Source organism: Bacillus rossius (assembly GCF_032445375.1).
Source record: "Bacillus rossius redtenbacheri isolate Brsri chromosome 9 unlocalized genomic scaffold, Brsri_v3 Brsri_v3_scf9_1, whole genome shotgun sequence".
Lineage (NCBI taxonomy): Eukaryota > Metazoa > Arthropoda > Insecta > Phasmatodea > Bacillidae > Bacillus > Bacillus rossius.
Window position 1 is genome coordinate 20599910 of NW_026962012.1, and position 20010 is coordinate 20619919.

At 40.2% G+C, this 20010-nt stretch overlaps 1 protein-coding gene across 2 annotated transcripts in view; it reads left to right on the forward strand.

Moving 5' to 3' along the window:
- LOC134542617 (GMP synthase [glutamine-hydrolyzing]) overlaps positions 1-20010 on the forward strand; it is a 417842-nt gene that overhangs the window by 328903 nt on the left and 68929 nt on the right. For both annotated transcript variants that reach the window (XM_063387016.1, XM_063387017.1), the window contains 5 exons: positions 1503-1597; positions 5310-5427; positions 9516-9669; positions 12669-12812; positions 15036-15201. In XM_063387016.1, coding sequence (XP_063243086.1) covers positions 1503-1597; positions 5310-5427; positions 9516-9669; positions 12669-12812; positions 15036-15201 — 677 coding nt within the window. The remainder of the gene's footprint in view (positions 1-1502; positions 1598-5309; positions 5428-9515; positions 9670-12668; positions 12813-15035; positions 15202-20010) is intronic.

Consider the following 20010-nt stretch of genomic DNA (forward strand, 5'->3'; position numbering starts at 1 on the left):
GTACGAAAGGATTTATGACAATTAAAAATTAAACAGTGAAGACAAGCGGTGAGGTCCCCGGGGTGCTGATGCGTCTGCTCTCGGTCGGTGCTGGCGAGGACTGGGTGAGCTCAGGGCTCTGCTAGCCTAACATGGCGTCATGAAACACTCTTAATAATTATATTACACTTAATCATAGGTAATTAACAGATTATCTTGTGAATTCACGAATGTTTCTTCAAGATCTATGAAGTAAGCTGTGTTTATTGAGGTTGTTGTTTGAGGGGGAATGTAAATATTCCCAATGATTGAGATTTTTTCTTGATGGGTTTTAATTTTATCCAGACCGCTTAGATTCCAATGTGGTCAAATTCAAGTGTGGGTATTTAGTTTTTGAATTTGTGTCTTATTTATATATATATGCTATATATATGTGTATATATATATATACATATACACACACACACACACATATATATCTCTACCTCGGAGGCATAAGATACTATGTCACCATACTTTTTCAAGAGAGCAGATTAATGAATTTTAAATAGTGCCTCACTTAGTGAAATATTTTATTCCACAAATATTTTAATTTTTGACACATCCATCTTAGTGTTGTTTGCCAACAGGAAAAACATCAAACGGTGATCAAGTTAATGGTTAAAAGTGAATTTTGCCCAAAAGTGTAATTGTGTCTAATGCCTCCCAAACAGTAATGAATTTAATGGTTAAAAGTCTATATATATATATATGACATGGTTAAAAGTCCATATATATATATGACATGGTTAAAAGTCCATATATATATATATATATATGACATGTACTTGTGTATGTATGTGTGTGTATAATTATATACATACACACGACAAATACATTTCTACGACACACGTCCTGACTCGCAGAACCCCAGCTCCCTCGGAACACCTTGTAGGACCCGCTGCTCTGGGGAGAAGGTCCAGTTGTATCGAGCAGGCTGGTTGTCAGTTGCTTGGTGGCCAGGGAATAAGTTGAGCTGGATATTGCATGTTCTGATGTACATGTGGGTAGTGGCAATGTGCGGAGACCCCGAGAAGTGTCATGACCTGTAACTAGCATGCAGGGGCATAGTGGTAGTGTTCTTATTGGCCAGAGAAGGTGTTGAGCTGGCAGGGTCTCAGTTGCCAAGTAAGTGTTCAGGCCTGGACTTACGAGCAGGAGTAACGTGTCTGTATTGGTGCTCAGTACATGTATGTTCTTGATACACTCTTACAGTGGAAGTAATGGCATATATCACTCAGTAAGTGCGCGATAGTTCGCCTCAACGATGGTAATATTTGTTGTGACACATACAAGTTATAGGCAGTTTAAATTATTATTGTATTAGAAACATTTCCCAGTTTTGAATACCAGTTACAGACATAACACAGGTATAATTTGCCATAAAGGACTATGTTCAATGGCAGATGGGTTCATCCAGCAAGCCCGGTCTACCTTCAGTCGTGTGTCGAGGAGATCTTCTGACGGCATGTTTCTGTTTGCAGAGCGATCATCATATCCGGAGGCCCCAGCTCGGTGTATGCGGAGGACGCCCCGCGCTATGACGCAGACGTCTTCAGGATAGGAGTCCCCGTTCTAGGTAAGGAGCTGCACTGGGGGGCTACGGGACCGTCCTAGCATAATCTCATCATTATAATTCCCACGTCAATGTTTTAAATCTAAAAAATATGCATTATTATTATTACTACATAAAATTAAAAAAATAATTAAATTAATTATTTTACTTTTTTTGGGGTATTCCATTTTGCCCGTAGAAACATTTTCATGGCTACTTAAATTTCTATTATTTTGAGAGTATAAAAATATGTTTATAGTTTCTAAAAGAAAAGAAAAACTGAGTCTCAGAGCTCGAAGAGTTTGATTATAGAAGAGTTACATGAACGTCCATGGAGTGAGTGAATAACTAGGGAAGGTGGTGTTGCAGTCTGTTTATGCTTATTTATTTATATTTATTTATATACTTTATTTAAATAAATTTGTTATAGTGCACCTTTATCATAGTATTATTTTTCTCGCCTTATTCCTTCAGTATTAATGCTTAGGTATTTAGTGGTATGTTGCTTAATATATAAACATAAATTTAGTCTTTTAAAAATTATATGGTAAATCTCATGGGGGGGTAGGGTCCCACTACATCTCATAAAACCTCACCAAGGATGGTGGGGGGGGGGGGGTTGTCCAAATTAAAAGAAAAACATGCTCCCTGATGTGTATTTGTAAACATCTCATCTTTGCACACTTTATAAACCCGTCTTTTAGACAGTGTTCCACCAGTTAAAGTTTTTTCTATCACCAACCAATTTTTTATTATATTGTAACCTCATGTATTGAAAAAAATGTAAGTTATTTAATCTTAAATTATTATTAAGCTCTTTTTTTTTTACCGTGTCTGTCGTAGCAAATTCTGTTAGGAAGTAGAAATTAGTTTGTCATCTAAGCAAATCCTCAGTTAGGACAGCCGATTTCTATGTTATTTCAGTGTGGCAGTGATAATGAAGTTTGCTGGGAGGTGTAGTGTGTGTGTGGTGTTAATGTGTATGAATGAGAAACAATGTGATTATACTCTAAAAATACACATGCACAAAGATCCTTAATCAATTATAAGGAACTAATAGAAAATAATAAATAAAGTTATATATGTAGTTGATGGTGAATTTACTTATAAATATTACTGAATTGCTAAATTGTTGGACAGAAAAAGAATATTTTTATTATTGAATTCAGTAAAATAAATGGTAATGATAAATAATAGTTAATGGAATTACTCAAATGGATTGCTGAACCTGAACGCCGTATGTATTTCACCTTGTACACGTACGCCAATGGAACCAAATAATGTCGCTGGTACCACACGTTAGTTACATACTTACCTTACCTCAGAGCAAATGGATTCTCCCATCCCACATATTGCAACTGAAGATACGCCTGGGCGTGAGAAAAATTGCATCATGATGGGTTCCGGATGATTTGACGGAAATGCCAAAATGGATACAATGTGAAGCTGCTCATAAACACTTGGAGCACTATGAGTGCAAAGGAAAAGCTTTCTTATGCCGAGTCATTATGCTGGATGAGACATGGGCCAAATTGTACGAGTACAACTGAAACGCCAATAGAATGTTTGGCGTCAGTACAGGTCACTCCGAAGATCAAAAGTTCGTCAGAAACCCAGCAATGTGAAAATTATGAGATTCTGGTGTACGGCTGTGCTGTGATGTGTGATGTGTAACACGCCTCCCATGGTCGAGTGTTTGCACATGGACGAGCGCTATGATGTGTGGTTCGTGCTGTGATGTGTGATGTGTGACCCTGCCTCCCATGGTCGAGTGTTTGCGCATGGACAAGCGCTATGATGTGTGGTTGGTGCTGTGATGTGTGATGTGTAACCCTGCCTCCCATGGTGGAGTGATTGCCCATCGACAAGCGCTCTGATGTGTGGTTGGTGCTGTGATGTGTGATGTGTAACCCCGCCTCCCATGGGTGAGTGTTTGCACATGGACGAGCGCTATGATGTGTGGTTGGTGTTGTGATGTGTGATGTGTAACCCTGCCTCCCATGGTGGAGTGATTGCCCATCGACAAGCGCTCTGATGTGTGGTTGGTGCTGTGATGTGTGATGTGTAACCCCGCCTCCCATGGGTGAGTGTTTGCACATGGACGAGTGCTATGATGTGTGGTTGGTGCTGTGATGTGTGATGTGTAACCCCGCCTCCCATGGTCGAGTGTTTGCACATGGACGAGCGCTATGATGTGTGGTTGGTGTTGTGATGTGTGATGTGTGACCCTGCCTCCCATGGGTGAGTGTTTGCACATGGACGAGCGCTATGATGTGTGGTTGGTGTTGTGATGTGTGATGTGTAACCCTGCTTCCCATGGTGGAGTGATTGCCCATCGACAAGCGCTCTGATGTGTGGTTGGTGCTGTGATGTGTGATGTGTAACCCCGCCTCCCATGGGTGAGTGTTTGCACATGGATGAGCGCTATGATGTGTGGTTGGTGTTGTGATGTGTGATGTGTGACCCTGCCTCCCATGGTCGAGTGTTTGCACATGGACGAGCGCTATGATGTGTGGTTGGTGTTGTGATGTGTGATGTGTGACCCTGCCTCCCATGGTCGAGTGTTTGCGCATGGACGAGCGCTATGATGTGTGGTTGGTGTTGTGATGTGTGATGTGTAACCCTGCCTCCCATGGTGGAGTGATTGCCCATCGACAAGCGCTCTGATGTGTGGTTGGTGCTGTGATGTGTGATGTGTAACCCCGCCTCCCATGGGTGAGTGTTTGCACATGGACGAGCGCTATGATGTGTGGTTGGTGTTGTGATGTGTGATGTGTGACCCTGCCTCCCATGGTCGAGTGTTTGCACATGGACGAGCGCTATGATGTGTGGTTGGTGCTGTGATGTGTGATGTGTAACCCTGCCTCCCATGGTGGAGTGATTGCCCATCGACAAGCGCTCTGATGTTTGGTTGGTGCTGTGATGTGTGATGTGTAACCCCGCCTCCCATGGGTGAGTGTTTGCACATGGACGAGCGCTATGATGTGTGGTTGGTGTTGTGATGTGTGATGTGTGACCCTGCCTCCCATGGTCGAGTGTTTGCACATGGACGAGCGCTATGATGTGTGGTTGGTGTTGTGATGTGTGATGTGTGACCCTGCCTCCCATGGTCGAGTGTTTGCACATGGACGAGCGCTATGATGTGTGGTTGGTGCTGTGATGTGTGATGTGTAACCCTGCCTCCCATGGTGGAGTGATTGCCCATCGACAAGCGCTCTGATGTTTGGTTGGTGCTGTGATGTGTGATGTGTAACCCCGCCTCCCATGGGTGAGTGTTTGCACATGGACGAGTGCTATGATGTGTGGTTGGTGCTGTGATGTGTGATGTGTAACCCCGCCTCCCATGGTCGAGTATTTGCACATGGACGAGCGCTATGATGTGTGGTTCGTGCTGTGATGTGTGATGTGTGACCCTGCCTCCCATGGTCGAGTGTTTGCACATGGACGAGCGCTATGATGTGTGGTTGGTGTTGTGATGTGTGATGTGTGACCCTGCCTCCCATGGTCGAGTATTTGCGCATGGACAAGCGCTATGATGTGTGGTTGGTGCTGTGATGTGTGATGTGTAACCCTGCCTCCCATGGTCGAGTGTTTGCGCATGGACAAGCGCTATGATGTGTGGTTGGTGCTCTGATGTGTGATGTGTAACCCCGCCTCCCATGGGTGAGTGTTTGCACATGGACGAGTGCTATGATGTTTGGTTTGTGCTGTGATGTGTGACCCCGCCTCTGTGCAGGTATCTGCTACGGCATGCAGATGATGAACAAGGAGTTTGGAGGCGGGGTGGTGCGCACGGATGCCCGTGAGGACGGGCAGTACACCATTGAAGTGGACACCAAGTGCTTGTTGTTCAAGTGAGTTGCCCACCCTCTCCAAGTTTTGTGCTCTATGACAGCGCTTTCGGCCAGGGAACCCTATGATCGACTTTTCTTTTGGCGAAACCATAATTGTGCCTGCTTCATATGACATACGTCCTGACTCACGGAACCGCAGGGTTCCCGGAACACCTCTTGGGAACCGCTGCTCTCTTATGCTAGGACTTGGCATGTGATGGTCTGTGTGAAGCTAGCTTTGGGGCTAGGAGTTCACACGTTTCATTTCTGTCATCTGAACTGTAGTTGAGTGAAATTTATCTTTGTTGATCTATTTTAAGAAATATTAATTGGACAATGTGGTATACCTGTTATATTGGTGTATAGTTTTGCGCTGTCCATGAATAATCTTTCAAAGGGGTTAATTTTTTGTCGTCGCTTTGGTTTTTCTTGTAATGGGAAAGGATAGGTAGTTCTTTGTTCCATTAAAATATTTACCTAGTTTTCAGATGACAAAAAAACTTATGGATAAAATCTGTTCACGTTGGTTACCTGAATCAATAATAATTTTTAAAATTTGATTTAGTGCATAAACCTGGTGCCCTCAAGTTGAAATTATTCAGAGTTTTTTTTTTTCTTCAGAGATATTAAAGTGAGATAATTTGAACTGAAAAATGATGTCATTTTGAGAAGAATAAATAAATATATAAATAAATAATTAAAACTATACCTACAATACTTAAATAGCTACAGCGTTGAACTTGGATGGAATATTAAGTTTGAGATTTGAAATCACCTGCGTGTTGTAAACAATACACCAGACAGTAAGTCAACCTGGTACTGTTATCAGGAACTATAAAACAGCTTTAAAGAATATTTATTAACCCAAAACATATCATCTGAGCTAACTCAAATATTGTAATAGGATAATATGGGAAACAGACAAAAAAAATGCGAGACATGTTGTTCAGCGAACCTGGCGGCGTGGACTGAACCTACGCTTTGGAAACGGCGGTAAAAAGCATTTGGTGTTTGGTGCTATAAGATGATGGTTCTATTTGCGAATAAATAAACACATTATTATGTGAACAGTAATTCAGAATGGCCGGAAATATTTGTGCGGTGTTTGGCTGCAAAAATTACAACGTTACTAACTGCTCAAAGTCTTTTTTCAGATTTCCAGCGGACCCAACGCAGTAAGTGTTTCGCGTTTCGTGCATTCACAATTTTAACCCCTTTGGCCGGGTTTATAGAAAACGCAAGAACGCAGGACGCGACAACCGCAAGAAATTCACAGTCGTTTATAAAAAACGCAAGGACGCCGGCCATCGCTAACGTCAAAAAATAAAATTTCAGGAATAAGTCATGATTATTTTTAAAATCTTTGTTGTACTTATCGTACAGGAAGGGAAAATTTTTGATAAGCTGAATATAAAATTAATCATCTTCCTCCATTGTGCTGTATTCACTAGAAGAATGCCAGACCAAAACATAAATAAAGAAACACAAGCGTAACGATTACAATCGCAGAGCCTTCTATATGCATTACATGACAGTTTCAGTTTCCACATACTAAAGTAACCAGTATAGAAGGCCGAAACGCAAGGAGAAAACGCAAGAAGTAGAAAGTTCAACAACTTCTGCGTTGCGTTCTTGCGTTATTAATTCCTTACCATTCTTGTAACATGATTTGTTTGCAGCAGTTTCTTTCGGTTTAATTAAGGATTTTTATTTAAAATGCAATCACATTTTCAGGTGAGAAATTAATTTCATACATACAATTTACTTCCGTTACTAAAACTAGTTGTTCTTGTTTCCTTAAAAATAAAACAGCTGGAAAACCAATTAGATACTACATACTACTTGTTCAGTTAATTTGATAGATTATATTTTGCACATAATTACATATCTATCTTGACACATACCTTTAAATAAAGCCTGAGAACATCTCTGTATGAATAATAGCATTAAATTTGTTTGAATTTCTAGTTTTGGTAAAAACAGCACTTAATTGTGTAAACATGTTGCCTTTAATATGCACGTAAAATAGAATGACGCGGGGCTTTCTTCAGTCCACGCCGCTAGAATGCGCTGCAGTCTGGTGTCTCGCGCTTCGCCAATGCTAATTGGCCGGAGTTTCCCATATTATCCTATTACAATATTTGGCTAACTTTTATCAACTTTAGTGATATTCCTTAAGTGTCTAATGTACAACATAGTATGGATGGCTAACAAAAGTTGATACTTAATAACTTGCAAAACATTTATGTAGATAAGAGAAGTCAGGTTAATATAATAGTTTAAAGTTATTGACATTTATTTACAAGTTAAGAGATTACCACTTAAATACAACCGTTAGCAAATGCTCTTGAACCTAGTTGTGTAGCTTCAAAACACTTGAATCTCTCAAACATTTACCAAGCAGGTTCATGCTAGGATTTGACAAGTGATGCTTATCATTACAATACAGTAAACTCTTGATTGCCTGGGTCCGGATTATCAGGTTTTTGAGTTATCCATAGTTAATTTCTGATTAATTGTTATTTGTGTATATTGTGAAGCTGTAAAAGAAAAGATGGCATCGCTCCAGCGCACTTCTTCGCTGGGCTGTTCTGTTTGGTCTGACCCCTCGACCCCTTGTGTCGCCCACCCCTGCTGCTTCACACCTCCAGTCTCGAGTGATGTCACTGGCTGGTGTTCCGCTGGAGGGGGGAGGGTTTGTGCGATTGTGTTCATTGTGTTCATTTTAAAACCCTGTGAGAAGAGTCCTCTTGAGAAGCAAGACTTTTGGTGGGAAGGGCTTTAAAGTTAAACCCATTCTCGTCTGCATTGCAAATTTGCTGCGGCGAGTAGTTTTCTGAGGAAATAAAATCACCAAATTCTCTTAGGTATTCTTCTGCAGAAGCAGTGTCAGCTGATAGCTTCTCTCCACTTATCACAGTTGTCTGATCCCATGCCTTTTCTTCCATCGATCCAACCATCCGTTGCTAGCAGTGAAGGCCTAATCACCGTTTATTAGTTCGTTAAGCCGTAATGCCTTCTGTTGAATTAGTGAACCACTAATAGGCACTCCTTTCTGTCACTCTTGTGGAAAAAAAAAAACTGTTTTATCCATTTTTTCATTTACAGAAACTGTTTAGTCATGGTGTTATTTTAAGGTTTTATCACTTGTTACATTTCAAAACTGTTTGACATGATTATTTCTCCAGTCACTGATTGTTGCTTTACCAACACCAAACTCGCCAGCCAACATTGTCAAACTTTCCCCAGCGTCCAGATGCTGTAAAGCTTTCAGTTTTTGTTCTATGGTACAAGAACTGTGTTTTGTTTTGCTTGCCATAATTTAAAATCAAAACATTAATCAACACCGTTCACTTAGTTACAAACTCAGCAATAACGCAACTCGACCAGCACACAAATGTAGCAGTGCAGGGACAGGAGAGACACACAGAACAGACGGGAGCTGGCTCACTACAAGACTGTGAGGGTAGTGTTCTGTTGTTAGCGCAGGCCTGCCACCTTCTCGCCGCCTGCCTCACTCAATACCGTAGCGAGGGCTCCTTATTATGTCATGGATAGTTTTCGGCTGATCTGAACAAATTGAAATCCGAACAGGCTACAGCCCCGTTAGTTTGTATTTGAGGGGTTTCACTGTAGTATTAATAACTACAAGGCGTGACTGAGGTGCATCCAGGCCCCAATGAGCTGCCGTGGAGGGGGAAGCACCCTCCGGTAGAGGCCCGGCCACCTGTGACCTTCAGACGTGCATGTGTGTTCTATTGTATTGTCGGTTACCTCCAACAGCATTTTAAAATAAATTTTGTGTGAAATTCAATAAATCTTGACTGAGGAATCCTTGCGATGAAAAGTAGACTAATCACTGGAACCGCTGCATAGCTTCTCAAGGACCATACTTTAGAGGAGATAACATTTAATTATAATTTTTTTTCAATAAATACACATTTTTGAAAATTACTCTCATTATTTTGGGAACACACCTGGTTTGACCATGTTTCAAATGGTAATAGTTTTATTCAGTACGCGCAAGTGTAGGTATGTATGCGTATGGGGGAGTGCGAGGTGGCACGGGACAGAGTACAGCGCGGTGCAGTGCTGTGCGGGGTGCGCAGGGGCCTGGAGAAGGTGCAGCAGGTGCTGCTCACGCACGGCGACAGCGTGGAGAGAGTCGCCGACACGTTCCGCACGGTCGCCGCCTCCAGCTCCTTCACGGCCGCCATCGCCAACGACAAGTCCCGCCTCTACGGCGTGCAGTTCCACCCGGAGGTACCTCGCCTGCGCAGTGTATTCCCAAAAACATGTAATTTTTGTGCTGGTTGATCGCCTAGGTTACGTAATATAAATGTTACTCATGAACTGTAGAGTTAAATCGTGAACTGAAATAAACTCATATCAACATTTAAGTTATAGACGCTGTAATTTCAACCAGTAACTTAATACATGTTGTACATTATTGTATGTGACACTGAAGTGACACAATTTTTCCATTGCAAAATTACTACATTCAGTTTACTCAATGAGAACTTATCGTAAACTTCAATTACTCAAAGTTGACGATAGTAGCATCCAACTTCTTTAGCACACATTTATATTTTATCATGAATCACATGAAACAAACTAATGTGGCATAATCAATTACTGAGGAGACAACACTAAATATAATGAAGTGAATCTTGCACAGGCTTGTCTGTTATAGTTAAGCAAATTATAAGTCTTATCTAATTGGCTTGCTCTTTAGTGTTATTGAAGATACAGAAAGTTTAGAATTTTTTCATTACATGATATAGTAAATTGAAAATCTAAAAACTGGCATGATAATTAATAAAAAGTACATTTGCAGAGGAGTGCATTGTTTGACTTCACACCAGTGGTTCCCAGAAGGTGTTCCGTGGCAGGGTGACGGGGGTTCCGTGAGTCAGGAGTCAGGACAATTATTGTCAAAATACTTTCTTTGGAGAAGTTGGGGTTCCACCAAAAGAAAAGTCGATCATAGAGTTCCCTGGTTGAAAAAAAATTGGGAACCGCTGCAATACACAATCACATTTACACTGTCACACTGTCATACATCAATTTACGTACTCTTGTACTCCTTGTGCAGTCCAACATACAATATAATATTGTGTTGGTTATTCATCCAACCATAAAATCTTAATCCCAACACTCGATGAATGTTTTACTTGTTCTGTATCATTCTTGTTCGACCCTCGAACACTAGCGTTAAACTGTGGAACCTGAAGAACGCCACCGGCGTGAAGTATTTCTTTTGCGTGAAGTGTATGTACGCCAAATTCTTCAAGTGTGATGAATAACTGACGGGGCTCTTGATTAAGCTATCCCATGTCCTGAAGTACTTCATTCAGAATAGTACTCAACATAATATCTTTCGTAGATTGAGTATTCTTCAATCACTTAAATATTTTACACAATAAAGTATATCTCAGTTATAGTTATCCTAAGCATAATTAATATAGTTTTCTTATAGAATGGCTTGAAAAACCAGTGATAGTATCTATAATTCTTTACCTTAATACTGTTTGAACGATACTATCCCTGGAATGTTCCAAATGAACCTAATTCCATGTGACCTAAGTAAACAATTTGTCTTTTATTATAGAATTTAGTTACACTCGAACCCCGATTTCACGAACCGTGGATTCAACGAAGCACTGATTTTACAAATACATTTTCAGGAACCGTCAAAATATCTGAAATTTTGACCACAAAAATATAATTAATCAGAAAAAATTTGAAAAAAATTAAAATGAAACCTATAAAATGTTATTTTTTAACACACAACATATATTTTGTGTGGCTATTAATACTTATGTTCCTATAAGAAGAACAAAAGAAATGGCTTATTCCGTTTGAAAATATGGGGGCAGTAGTTTCGGCGACTTAAGTAGGCGCACTGGAAATATATCCCGCCCAGCAGAATCGTGACAGCGTATGGCTTACCTTTCACTCCCCCCTTGATGTTTTTTCATTCCCTGCTCTCGTACTCTCCACGAACTCATGGTACAAACCAAATACTTGCATACTTGGATGATGACAGCAAAATGACTCATGTTTGCCTCGTTATGGTCTTAACACTGACGACTGCAGTCAACAAATTCTGGTTGAAATGTTCAAAAATGTTTATAAATCAGCGCTACCCAGACAGCAGCAGCAGAACAATTTGCTTTTAAACTACATAATTATGTTACTTTTAGAGTCATAGTCCGACCGCGACCATTCGGCACCACTATCGCAACATGACTAACTAATCACAGCACATCACAAAGCTTACACAAAAATATACCTAGCTGGGGACTTCCCTGTAAATTGCCTTACCATTTGCAACAACATTTATTCTTACAATAACTATTTAGTTCCTCCCCTCTTTGTGGGCTTTCCCTCGTTCAGTCGCGTGTCCCTGTCTCTGACCCATCTTACACCTTCCATCTCTTTCCAGTTCCACACAACCTGACGACACCTGGCTCTCTGACCCCTGTCGTGACGAGAGCGCCGGCCAGCCTGGAACTCAGGGAGTGGACGGGTTCTCAGGGGAGGGGGGACGCACGAGATGCGTGAGTGACATTATGCGGTACGGGTCCCATCACACCAGCCGCCGCGCTCTGGTGCACTCACCGCTCAAAAGCACTCATGCCCAGACCAGACGGCTATGGGCAACAGCAGGCCTAGGGACCAGGATAGACACGACAGCTGTCATCAAACCTATACATGTATGTCCCTTCAATGATGATGCAACTGACGAAACTATTACATCAGCCAACAGCCTGTCCTTACCATGCTACAAAAATGACAATGGAAAATGATGTAATCTCACATTTTACGAACAAAGACAAAAATAAACAGTACTGGAGAATTATATGAAAACATCTAAAAACTCAAGTAAGTAGGTCAAACTAAGTAAAAATCCAGTTTAACAACTTTTTCATAGTTAAAGAAACTATCTGAAACATTAAAAAAAAAAACAAAAAAAAAAAAACAGTGAAACAATTTTTAAATTCCGATTGTAAAACAATAGGTAAACACACAAATGTTGCTTCTGTTAAATGAGAACTAGCCATGACATTTACTACAAGACAACATACATAATGAATTGTAAATTAAACTAGGTATATATACCAAGTGGGAAGGGCATTGACCTGGGAATGCCATGGGTCTTGGCTCAGCTGAACCAACTCGAAGGTGATGACTGCAGGAGAGGCGTGTGTGTGGTGGGGAGGAGGTGTGCATGAGGCGCGAGGGTGCGACGTGCGCAGGTGGACCTGACGACGAGCGGCAAGGCCATGATCAGGAACTTCCTGTTCGACATCAGCGGCTGCACGGGCAACTACACGATGCAGTCGCGCGAGCTGGAGTGCATCAGGCACATCAAGGAGGCGGTCGGCAGCAACAAGGTCCTGGTGAGTCCCGCGCGCTCAGCTTCCATTATGTTCTGGCCCAATTCTTACATATGTACTTCTAAAAAAAATACTCGGAATAAACTTACAAAAACTATAATAAAGTAGATTCCTGATTATCTGGGTGCGGATTATCCGGTTTGTGGGTTAACCGTGGCATATTTCACTTTCCCAAACGATAAACAATTTTTGAGTTTTTAATTTTTTATTTTCATGCGTGCACGTTTTTGGCAATAACACTTGGGTAACATTAAATCCAATGCAGTTAATTAGTAATGCAATGAATTAATAATATTTCTTTCTTTCCTCAATAGCTATTCGCTTCCTTCAGTGTATATTTATTTCCGATGCCGCCCGAGTTGTTTGTATTCCACCGTCCCGCATGTCAGGCGTGTCAGCAGTAACTCTGGAGAGAAGCCTGCAGCTCTCAGGTCTAGTTTACTTCGCACTACCTAGCATGCGCTAGTTTCAGATCATGGCAGTAACGCATGTAGTAAATAACAGAGTCAGGAATTACGTTTACAGGTTAAATAATATTTCTAATAATAGAAAACATTAAGTTTTAAATGCTTTTTTTTAAAATCTATTACAACTGAAATATATCTTCTATATAAAAACTATTATTATGTATTTTGTTACTCGGAAATTTTGGTAGCGCCTACATAGGAATGTTATGCCCAAGCCTTATTACGTAAACATTTCAGTATTTGAATACTGTGATCAGTAGCCAATCCATTGATGATTTTTTTTCTGGTCCATTACTGTAAACATATTATTCAGAGTTAATCCATAAATAAAATATTTATTAGGTACCTGGTATATTTAGATACATTTATTTATGGCAAGGAATTGTACTGAAAATATTTAATAATTTTGTAATACCCTTGAAGCAAAATTAAAGAATGCTGCAAAAACAAAACCGCAGAGGTTAACACCAGTATGTACAAAAAATGCCGACTGTGCTGAAGTTAGCTCTATCTGCTGGATCTATTTACCCCCAGTGCATCACTGTACACAGAGCTTGGGTCAGCCTACGCCATTCCACATAACAAAGCAAATTCTCTCGCGGTTTTTATTTTTTTAGATCAAAATATGCATTGATACCGATAGACCTAAGGACCATCCTACATATCGCCGCCTGAGTATTGGAGTGTTCTATGTCAACTTTTTAGGTTTTTTATGCTATGGACACAAAATTAATATTAGTATTAATTTGTACTATATCCACACATGTCTACGTACATAAAAATGTTTGTTCTTTTTTTAAGACCAATATTATTTTGTTCTATGTCATGATATTCATAGTTATTTGAACTTTCAAATGCCTATATCTCAGTTCCGACTTCAATGGACATAGAACACTCCAATTCTCAGGCGACGATATGTCTACTACCATTAAAAAATAAAATTCAAGAGTCAACCACCGTACAGGTAGCATCATTCTCTCTGAGAGCCTCCAATGTGTGGTTTTCAAGGTAACTTAAAAGGGCGGCAGCTAAAAGGAATGGTGGTGAACTGGAGTTATTTGTTGAGTATTTAACATAGCAAGTGTGCTGAGAGGTTTTACTTGTGTGTTGGGGGTCTTGCTGGTGTGCTATCTGGTATAGCTAGTGTGGTGGGTGGTGTAGCTAGCTAGTGTGGTGGGTGGTGTAGCTAATGCTGTGGGTGGTGTAGATAGTAAGGCAGGTAGTTTTGCTAGTGTGCAGGGTACTGTAGCAAGTGTTGCTGGTGTTGTAGCAGTTTGCCCGTATAGTAGCAGTTAGGATAGTAGTGTAGCAGGTGTGCATGATGGTGTTTCAAGTTACTCTTGTGGTGTAGTAAGTGTGGTGGGTGGAGTATCTAAGGTGGCTAGTGGTTTAGCAGTTTGCCATTGGTTTTGCAGTTTGGCCGGTAGTGTATCGTGTGTGTGTGTGTGTGCAGTGAGTATGTCTGTGAGTGGCCAGTGGGTTGTGCCGGTGGTGTGCGATGTGGCTGAATGTGTAGCGAATGTTTTCAAATTAATTTAAATTACATTAGTTAGTCAGGCAGGTAGTTTAGCTAGTGTGCTGTATGGTTTAGCTAGTGTGTGGTGCGGTGTAGCTAGTGAGGTATGTGTAGTAGCTAGTGTGTACAGTGGTATAGCAAGTGAGTAGTTTGGTGCAGCTGGCATGCTGAGTGGTGTAGGTAGTGTGCTGTGTGCAGCGAGTGTTGCCGGTGGTATAGCGAGCGTGCCGGCGGTGTGTGCAGCTGCTGGTGAGCGGGGGCGTGGACTCGTCCGTGTGCGCGGCGCTCCTGCACAAGGCGCTGCGAGAGGACCAGGTGATTGCCGTGCACATCGACAACGGCTTCATGCGCAAGAACGAGAGCCAGAAGGTGGCCCAGTCCCTGGGCAAGCTGGGGCTGCGGCTCAAAGGTGCGTCCCTCTTCCTGCACTCAGTCGTTTCATAGCACACATCGGGGATTGTACTAAGCGTATTGGTATGCCAAACTGAACATTCGTAATAGTACAGCTATCCTTGAATACTTTATGTTATAAATTATAGTCATAAACAATGACAACAATATGACCTATTACAATTTTGACATACCTTAGATAACATTGAAATATACATATAGTGCAGCTTTCCTTATACTGTAGACACACAAGGAATTCTTAACCTACATATATTCAATGCCATGTTGTATTAAATAATTTTGTGATCAAAGTTTTAGTCTTAATTCTTATATGTTAAGTCAGCTCAATAAGGTTAGGGTTTGTTCGTAGGAAGGTTCTAACAACTGATTTCTGTTGTTTAAGCAAAAATATATATATTCTTAGTGATATAGTATGATTTTTACAATGTTACATGCTAATTTTTTTTAATGTATACATTGAACTGAAACTCAAATTTTGAAAAATACTTAAGAGATAGCACTGCAGTAGGGAGAGCGTGATGGTTCTGGGACACTGTAAACAAACGGGCTCCATCAATGTTCTGGCAGTGTGGGACCACGTGGCGAGGGCCAAGAGGCGAGGGTAGTTATCGTCTGCTGGTGATGTCACAGGCGGCCATCTTGGTTCATCTATTTGAAGCTAGTGGTGTTATTATTAAGAATAAATTTTTTTTATCATGGCGACCGCGCCTAGAACTTGGGAACGCAGTCAGCAAGGCTAGCCACTAGACCAGAGCGTCTGTTGAGGGAGGAAGAATTAAATAAGGAATATATTCTTTCAGTTGGGTGACAGTAAGTTCAAACCTCAGAAGCACACAAAGTTTAAACTTATAGTACTAGTTGCTGGCGACATATTTAAGAATTATACAGTCATATGCTGTGTAGGAAGCCATTTTATTACTGGTGGCATATTTAAAAAATATAATTGTTTGCTGTTGGCTGCCATCTTTATTTATGACTTAACCAAATTTAAAGAATAAGTTTCCTGCTAGGGATTGTCAATTTTTATTTACAGTATCGACAACTTTGAAAAATTTAATCATCTGCTGTAGGCCTCTATCTTTTTCACTACTGGCACCATGTTTAAATATATAGTAGTAGTTATGTTTAAAATTCTAAAGTCCGCCATATTTTTTTTATAGTGTTGGTTGATTTCAAAAGAACATATTTAAAATACTAAAGATTTCATCTTGGAATGACATATGGGCTGATTACAACTACAGTAGAACCCCTGTCATACACTTTTCAACGGAGGGCACAAAAATGGTGTATGATGCGGGAAAGTGTATGAAAAGGGAATGGCAATAATGAAATTTTTTTCCAATCTAGCATACCAGCACAATGCCAGATTAAACATAAATACATATGTGTAAATAATTGCATTACATTAATGAAAGATATGAATTCATCATTATATTATACATATAATAAAACCACCAGAAATGTAAAATACAGTCCATAATCAAGTAAAGCTGACATGAGAAACAGTGGCCTTAAAAAATGTTATGAAGTCCTTTCTTGGAGGGGGGAAAAGTCACCAAGCCTAAATTAGAAATTAAAAAAATTAGGTTATTGTAAAAAAAAAATCAGAAATTTTTGCTTGTTTATTACATTTTACAAACAACTTTATGCAACAGAACAATTTTCAATAAAATTTTAACTTGAGAAACGTAAAATACAAAACAATCCAATCGTAAAAAAACAATAACAAACGGGTATATTCAGTTCAAAGATAAATGACTGCACAAAATATGAGATCCGTGCATTGGTAAAGCACGTGCACCATTTTCATGATCATTTCTTGTTTGCGCCACTAGTCTCGCTTGGTGCTGGCCATAGATGCTACTAGCGAAGTGCACAGTCTTCCTGATACTATCCATATCTATGGTGCCATAAAGTTATTTTCTTACGTTGCAAATGTAAACAATGATCGTTTTTCAAAATAAAAGCATTAAAACGGAGTTTATAAGGAGGAATATAAAAAAAAATTGTGAATTTTAGGACTTTTCCGCTTCGTAAAAACGTATGAAACGGGAAATTAATGGTTTTATAAGTGTATGTTCTGGGAAAGTAAACCATTGTAAATATAGTACTTTCGGCGGGACCGATATTAATCGGCGTATGACACGGGAAAATGTATGAAACGGGAACGTATCATCGAGGTTCTACTGTATAACAAACCTATAGATTAATTTATTAGAAGTATGATTATAGCACTATCTTACAGTCATAATTTTTATTACTGTGTAATACTCCTTCTTTATAATTAGTTATATTTCTGTATAGTATTTAAAAAATGTATTAGTAAAGTTATTCTTTTTAAGTATTCCAATTATTTAAGTATTTATATTTATAGTAATAAATGTCTTAATTTCTTTTGTGCCTCTTATTATGTGTAATGTATTGGCTTTTAAGTCTTAATTTTGTGTTAAATTGTGGTAGTATATACGAATACATTTTAATATATTTTAGTGTTTTTAAAAGGCATGTTCATCTTGTGGTAAGTAGTAATAATAATAAAATTATGTGTTATATGTTATGTATGTAAAGTAATTTTTATTAAATAATAAGTACACTAGAGTCCCGTTATAGCGAGGCGTCACGGTTCCGGGTTTGATCCTCGCTATAACAGTGTCCTTGCTATAACCGAATTGGACAGATTTTGGCCCCCAAAAAATAAAAATTAACCGAAAATAGCATAAAAATTGTGTTTAAACCTGCATAATTGCACAATAACAGGTTATATTAACAAATCTTAATTTCTGTGAGCAGATGTGTGAATTCTCTTTAAAACGATACCCCACAAGTACGGATGCAATCACCGATTGCGTCAAAATAACTAGAATACCCTACCACGGCACGTAAGTATAGCATCTCAGCCCGCGGCCGACGCAGCATTGTCCTGCTATCTGTTGTCGACGTGGGCTCTCTGCTGGCGGCCATGTTGGTTCAGGATGTTGCTAACAGGTGGCGCTAGTGTAGCGCGACGATTTAATTCCTTACAAAAAAAGCAGGAGTGCGGCAACACACGTCGCCCCAACGAAATAGTCGCTGGAAAACTATACTTTTTTCATTTAAAGAAATATGTTAACTTTTTTAGAAAATAAATATGGGATGAAACTCAAACCATCACCACCCCCTTCCCGGACAGATACCCCAACAACTGACCTAAACAAAAGTTACTAGAAAACTGTCCTAGCGATTCGGAAATAAAAACGGTAGTGCCTACTATTTGTCAGATAGTAAAATAAATAACGTGACGTGTTTGTAAACTTGTCACGACTGAAATAATTCCATACAAGTTTATAAATATTGTGTTTTATTAATGCGATCAATTAGCAACAAGTATAAAGACGGCTCAGACTTTTTTGGCCTAACATAGTTATAAACAATGTTATTATTCGTTAAGGAAAGTGTCCCAACAAATTAATTAAGAGCATTTATATTTTTAAAAAAGTGCACATTGGTATGTTTAATGGCGGGAAATAGATTTTGTCTATTTTCTGAATAATAAGAAATGCGTACAAGTATATGTAGTATTTACATGTTCAGAAAACAAAACAAAAAAAATTACGTATAGCTTAATATGAAAGTTATCTCAACTTCATAGCCAGAACCACACTAGAATATCTGTGCAGCTATAGTCATAATGTGTTATCTGCATCCCGACATGTCTTCCTGAATCCACCACTGGTACAGTGCAGGTGTGTCTGTCAGGCCACACCCTTGAGGTGACCTCTCTTGAAGGACCTCCGCCCACGCCAGACATTCCTCGTTTACCACCATCCGGCTCTCACTAGGGTGACCTCGCCTGGTGTGCAACCCGCGCCCCGTCGGCCGGCTCTGTCCAGACGAGGAGGATCATGTCACGACGGTGTTAGGATGGGCCGCAGCTCTCCCACGATCGCCGCCCACGCCAGACATTCCTCGTTTACCACCGGCCGGCTCTTCTTAGGGTGACCTCGCCTGGTGTGCAGCCCGCGCCCCGTCGGCCGGCTCTGTCCAGACGAGGAGGATCATGTCACGACGGTGTTAGGATGGCCCGCAGCTCTCCCACTATCGCCGCCCACGCCAGACATTCCTCGTTTACCACCGGCCGGCTCTTCTTAGGGTGACCTCGCCTGGTGTGCAGCCCGCGCCCCGTCGGCCGGCTCTGTCCAGACGAGGAGGATCATGTCACGACGGTGTTAGGATGGGCCGCAGCTCTCCCACGATCGCCGCCCACGCAAGACATTCCTCGTTCGCCGCTGCGACACACAACTAACTAAGGATGGGTTCATATTGAAAGCACTTAGTTTAATTTTCAACATCACTTCGATTCACCCAAGTTTTTATATTTTCAGGGAAACCAACCAGCTCATGTCGGAAGTCTCTTTGTGTATTTTAGTAATCAAGTAAGTGTCTGGATAATTTGTTACTTCTAATTCTTCCGAATAAAACCTTTATGTTCGTTTCTGTCTAAATCTGTCAGATATTAGGTCCGAGGATAAATATCACTTATCCTCGTAACCTTGAAAAGCTCATGAGTCCAGTTCACAGTATATCCTGTAGAAAATAAATCCTTATACAGTGGAACCCCTGAATTACACTTTTCAAGGGGAAAACTGAAAATGGTGTTATTCGGGGGAAAGTGTAATTGAGGGGAAAGTAAAATTTTACTAAAAACTTCATGAAGATATGTATAATTCTTCAAGTCAACGCTTGGCTGTAATAAAGTTTTACAAAAATAACTATAGGTATTATTTTTGTTTGCAATTAACTTGAGTACTTAATGGCAATCTCAAAACTT